The 6,000-nt window shown below is 31.4% G+C and overlaps 1 protein-coding gene across 1 annotated transcript in view; it reads left to right on the plus strand.

Annotated features, from left to right (window-relative positions):
* The window catches only part of LOC124354421, a 57,159-nt gene extending 55,805 nt beyond the window's left edge, over positions 1-1,354 (plus strand). The window contains exon 3 of the mRNA XM_046804865.1: positions 1,271-1,354. Coding sequence (XP_046660821.1) covers positions 1,271-1,354 — 84 coding nt within the window. The remainder of the gene's footprint in view (positions 1-1,270) is intronic.
* The last annotated feature ends 4,646 nt before the right edge of the window (positions 1,355-6,000 follow it).

A 6,000-nucleotide genomic window follows, 5' to 3' on the forward strand; every position in this document is an offset into this window, starting at 1 on the left:
CAAGCAGACAGTTTTCCATGATTTTTTTCTAAAAAATGGGAGTATTGTTGGTTTTGTAGAAACTTAGTCGATATTACCAACTTTAACAGCAACGAAGAGCATGATTTTAATAATTCCAACATAAAATAATGGAGATATGTGTTTATTTGGAACGTATAATCGAGATTTTATTTCAATCACGCGTACTACAACTAACTTAAATTAATTTCTTATATTACTAAATTATTCTATTATTTGATTCTAAAAGTCGTTAGATAACCAAAGATTTAATTGATTTTGTAATATTATTTCATCAGTATACTCTGTTTAATGAAATTAAAGTAAACAGCACATAGCGGAGTGTAACACATATAATGAATTAATTTAAAATCAGTACAGGTAATTTAGTATTCAAGCGTTCAATACTCAATTGAAACATTGCAAATATGAAGAGAAGTTATGTTATTTTGTTATTTTAAACTTAGTTTATGTAAATGTTGGGAAAAAATTGAATTTTTCATTTTAAATTTTGTTTAAAATTCCATTTACATTTTAATTTCAAATACCACCATTCATTTTTTTTCATTCTACACCATTTAATTACTTTGCTTAAGTGAACGCTATGGGAATTTTATTTCTTCATTTTTTGTTTATTTTAAAGAGAAGCATTAACTTAGTTTTTATTTGATGAACAAAGATAGAATAACTTGGCCATTGTGTTTGGTGAAATTTTATAGGGGATATTTCACCGCCTAGGCGGTAGTCTCAGTAGTATATTATAGATGAAGTAAAGTCTAAAGCAAAAAGAGAATTTATGAAATTGTATGAGTTTACAAAATCTGGGAGACAGGCTGAGAGCTGCTAGATGACGTAAGATACCAGAGAGGTTAATAACTATCTGAATTAAAATACCAGGATGATTGAGACCTTCTCGGGACCGAGAGCTACCAAAGGCTGGAAAATATCGGAGGCTGGGAACTGTCGGTGGCTCAAAAACTTCAGAGTTTGAGAGCTGTAAGTGTTTTCTAGCTTCTAATTCTGAGTACAACCTGAAATAGGAAGCTCCTATAGTTCTAGACCTCCCAGAGGCCGGAATCGTTCATAATTTGAATTGCATAATTCTGCCATGGAACGGTATAAACAGATGCAATGAAGTATGAAACGCAAAGAAGAAATTTAGGAAATGTCAGGAATTACCAGGTACTTGAGGCTGAAAACTCCTAGAGACCAGAAGATACCAGAGGTTAATAGTTGTTTGAAGTCAATGACTGGGATGATTGTCACCTTTTAGGGACAAATATCCTTCTCGGGACCAACAGCTACCAAAGGCTGGAAACTACCGGGAGCTTCAGAAGCTCAGAACTCCCAGAGTTGAAGAGCTTTAAGGGAGCTTGAAAATTTCGAGTGTAACTAGAAAATCCTAAAGGTATGAATGAACCACTCAGAGTCCAGAATCTCTCATAATTTTAATTCTGCTAGAGGACGGCTGCTGTCAAATGCTGAGAACTTCTAATTGCTGAATGTCTCAGGGTTTAGGGCTTTCAAAGACAATGATCAGCCAGAGGTCTGAAGTATGTAGATTCTTGACACGATAAAAGAATCAGGTGGTTTATTGACTTACCTAAAGTTTTAATGAACCTGTATTATTTATTAACCACATCGTAACTCTGCCTGAACTTTTGGTCGGTGAGCCAAAACATCTTGTTTTTAATTTCTTTCCTTAATTTATTTAATAGATGTAGTAAAAGCAGCACACTTAAGTAGTGGTGTTAAGTACTATGAGTTTTATTGCTATCGTGCCGTTAATCAGGTGGTTTTATTGCCCCTCTGAAGGAGTGTAGAAACTTTCATTAACAGATTGTGCTTAGAGATATTACCTGTAACTTATTAGATTAATCTTGATATGTTTAATTGCTTGTACATAAATTTAATTTAACAATATGACAGGGTATTATACTTTACAACAACGGTATTTAACACCATGGTTTTATTTAAGTGTAATACAAATTAATTGTTATAAATTGTATTTTTCATCGTGATACATGAAGAAATTTAGTATTGGAAATGAAATAGATTAAATTATTCTTTAACCAATTTAAAATTAAGATTTATCACGTAAATGCATTACATAACGTTGACTAAACACGCATTTAACATTATATTATAACAGTATAGTGGTTTTTAAGTAAGAAATCGTTTGAAAAGATGTGTTTTTAGAAAAGGTGATAATTTAAAATGTGAATTTTAAATTTTATACAATAGTATTAAAGGTCAAAGTTTTAAATAATTCTTTATTTAAGATTGAATTTACTAACTAAACAAACCTTTAATTCAGGATAAATATCTGTACGAATTTATATTACATAATTCTTAGTGACATATAAATATTTCACGTCACTAACACTCATAGCAAGTGTTAGACAACAATAATGAACACCCAAAAATAAAGAGGTGTCACTTTATTCTTTTACGTGACACACATCCGTCTGTCAACCTTTTAGACTCATCCACAGAGGACTGAATAGCATGTATTAGGACGTGAGGTAAAACCATCGGTAACCGCTCTGTAATACAAGGAGTAGGTAATTTCAAAGGCAAAGGCGTTTTAATTTATTACACTAAACGTTAATAAGAAATAGAGTCCTTACCTACCCGTTTGCAAGTTTGTGTGACATGTCCACGAATCGAACCCGCGACCCCTCGGACCACAGCTGCAAACCTTTCGCTTATTCTACGGTTAAGATCGTAGTAATATTTAATTGTAGGTTACAAATCTTACCGTTCTATGTTATGAATAATGTTTATAACATTTTAAGTAAGATAGTCCATTTAACTGAACTGTAAACGTTTGTAACATAAGGTTCTCGTATCGTAGTTTATGAGTCTCTCAGACTTTGTCAGTTACTGCCGCAATAAAGAATAAACTTCCTGTTTAAATGTAAATTTTATCGATTTCAGTGTGATACTAAACCTCTCAATCTGATCAGAAACATTTCGTTATTCCAATACTATTAAGATAATCAGTTTAGAGTTATTACCGACAATTTTTAGATTAAAATGTAAATAAATCTACATCACACAATCTACATAAATAAATAATAATATGAGTTCTACAAAATTTGAGTTTTTTATTAAAATAAAGTTTATTAATAATTAAATTATATGACTCTAAGGAACTTACACATATTTTTATTAAACAATTGTAGAAAAGGTTTGTTTATTATTTCAATCCAACTTTTGTCTTTTGATTTTCCACAAAAAGGATATTTAACAATACAGAAGATGTTTTTTACTAAGATCATATTTTCTGATATAAAAAATATTATTTATATGTTACGTTTAAAACAGTAATGTAATCAAAACAACTACTGCTTATTATGAGTACATTTCATCAACTTCAAACATATTAAACGTAACGTAGTATGACCGCCCTCTTATTAGAATTTTGGTATTTTGTCCTTAATTTTAGAACATTTACCGGTTTTTTAACAAAACAATAATTTTTAGTTTTGAATGAAGAAATATAAATTTAGCAGCCCAAACCAATTAAATATATATGACTTGATGTCCACCCCATAACTTATATTGCGGTAACATCCGTTGGTCAATAAGTCTATTTTATTGCAGAGGATAGCTATTGAAATGGATAGAGATCCTTTAATGTAAACATGGGGCAACATGCCTTCACGTTTGACTGGAAGAGTATAGTACAGAGTTAACCTTCCCTTCTTCTAAGGTCGTATGGCTGAGGTAATACTTGTCATCGCTCTTAATGGGATCTTGAAAGAAGGCGGCCCCTGACTAAAGCCTTATTTCTACTCAATATCCTGTTACTACGGAAGTAGCAAAAATATTATTTTATACTTATTTGCAATTATGAGTTATCTCATTATCTTGTTTTAAGTGAAAAGAAAGTAAATAAAAATGTGTGAAGAGTCAACATTATAATTATTGGAATAAAATATTAATCCATAAGATATCATCACAATCTTTTCAATTAATCGATTTCATTTCTAGTATAATACAACGATGGATCACCTTCTTAACGTACCAGTCAGCAGCGAAGACCGGGATGTCATGCACACCTGGACAGGGCAGAGCATGATTGATGTCCCGTGTGTTGTAAAAACAACTCGTCACGTCAGCACATAGTGTTACAATGAGTATTACTTAAACTGTACTGTGTTGGAGTTTTAAATTTGTAACAAATGCAAGGATAAATACTTTTAATAAAATTGAACACAAAAAAATACAGAATTTCATATAAAACATACATTTTTGGAGGGAAGAAAAACTACGTGAATGAAAGTATTTGTGAAATTAAATCACGCCTCATATTTTGCTGTACTAGTATCTCATTTACTGAATAGTAGTGTATTGTCATTTACGAACTATAATATGCTATATTATACAGCATTGTACTTTTTGTTATATTTCAATTGTTCACAAAGAAACGGTTACAATATTCGACTTCATGCTGCTACACCATTAAAAAAATATATCAAACTACTTACATCTAAATAACTAGAACCACAGAATACTGTACCGGGCGAAACACATACCGGGGGAAGATGTCTGAGGTCGTAATAATCAATACTCGAGACTGGAAAGTTTATATAAAAGTTTAATAACAGCAAGAAACTTACCGCAATACTTTTTGGTAATATACATGAACATAAATGGTATCGGGGGGTTGGCCTAGTGCTAACAATGTTATTTAGAATATTTCCTACGAAACTTCATTGTTATTAAAACACTAAAACTTTAAATGAAGACCATGACGTTGAAAAACTTCAAAACAAAGATTTTCGCAAAATATCTTAGAGGTCAGAGCTCAAAAGTTTGTAGGTGAACCCGAAGACGAAGTGAGGAGAAACGAGAAGAATGGAGCAAAAGCTTGTAGGTGAACCCGAAGACGAAGTGAGGAGAAACGAGAAGAATGGAGCTCGAATTCAATGTCGCAGACTAAATACGTGAATTCCTTTCCGGTAGGCGATTGGTCGGCTACAAAGTTCAATAGAGTATAAATTACTACGGGTACCAATCAGGCTGTCATTTCGCCAAAGACTAAGTTCCAATAACATCGGATAAAATATTAATGGCCAGAAGTATGGGGATTAGACAAACGTGTATGCTCAACAATAAAAAGTTTCTTCCGTATTAAAAATGTAATGAGTTTACTGGAAACCTTTGTAGTTTATTGAACATTAAACATTTTGTGTATCAAATTTAAAATGTTTTCTCTTCATAAATAAAAAGGATTAGAGATGATTCAAAACAAAGATAACATGCGAAAGACATGAAAGACTGAAATACAGTTTTAATGAACTTTCCAGTAGTCGCGAGTCAGTTTTAAAGATTACATTTTATTAAGAATTCATGGTTTAATAGTAGCTTGCGTCGATTGCTGTTTTGTATACTTTTTTCTTTGAAAAATTAATAAGGCCTTGTAAACAAATTGTAATTGTACTAAATCTTTCAAACTGGTAGAAATCATTTAAGTTCAAACTTCCAACTAATACTCTAGAATGTTAAAGTGCTCGGTTAATAGTGGCATTAATAAATAAAAACATGTGCTTTTAGTGCTTTTAAATATGTGTCAAATAAGTATTTCAGTAACTACAAACTATTTCTAAGACATATTCAGAGTACTAAAATAGTATTTGTTACTGATGGTTATTTTTTCAATTTTGCTACAACGCAATATTATCTTTAATGATTTTCCAATATATTTATTCCTTATTTAACATTTAATACGTAGACTTTTCATTTAAACGAATTTAAAATCTGTGAAAAACCTTTTGCACTCTGTTGTTGGTTTAATATTTCAAATTCTTCACGGACTCCTGGTGTGCCACTCCCCAGAGCACATTTTATTATTGCTGGTGGGTTATTTATTAATTTATCTAACCAGACTCACTCCATGATCAAGTAAATTGCCTGTTTCTATTTTAATGTTCCAAAACTTTTACTAATGCGAATGTTGCTATATCACTTTCCTGTAGTTTTTCCTTGCGTTCA

This window comes from Homalodisca vitripennis, chromosome 1, assembly GCF_021130785.1.
Source record: "Homalodisca vitripennis isolate AUS2020 chromosome 1, UT_GWSS_2.1, whole genome shotgun sequence".
Lineage (NCBI taxonomy): Eukaryota > Metazoa > Arthropoda > Insecta > Hemiptera > Cicadellidae > Homalodisca > Homalodisca vitripennis.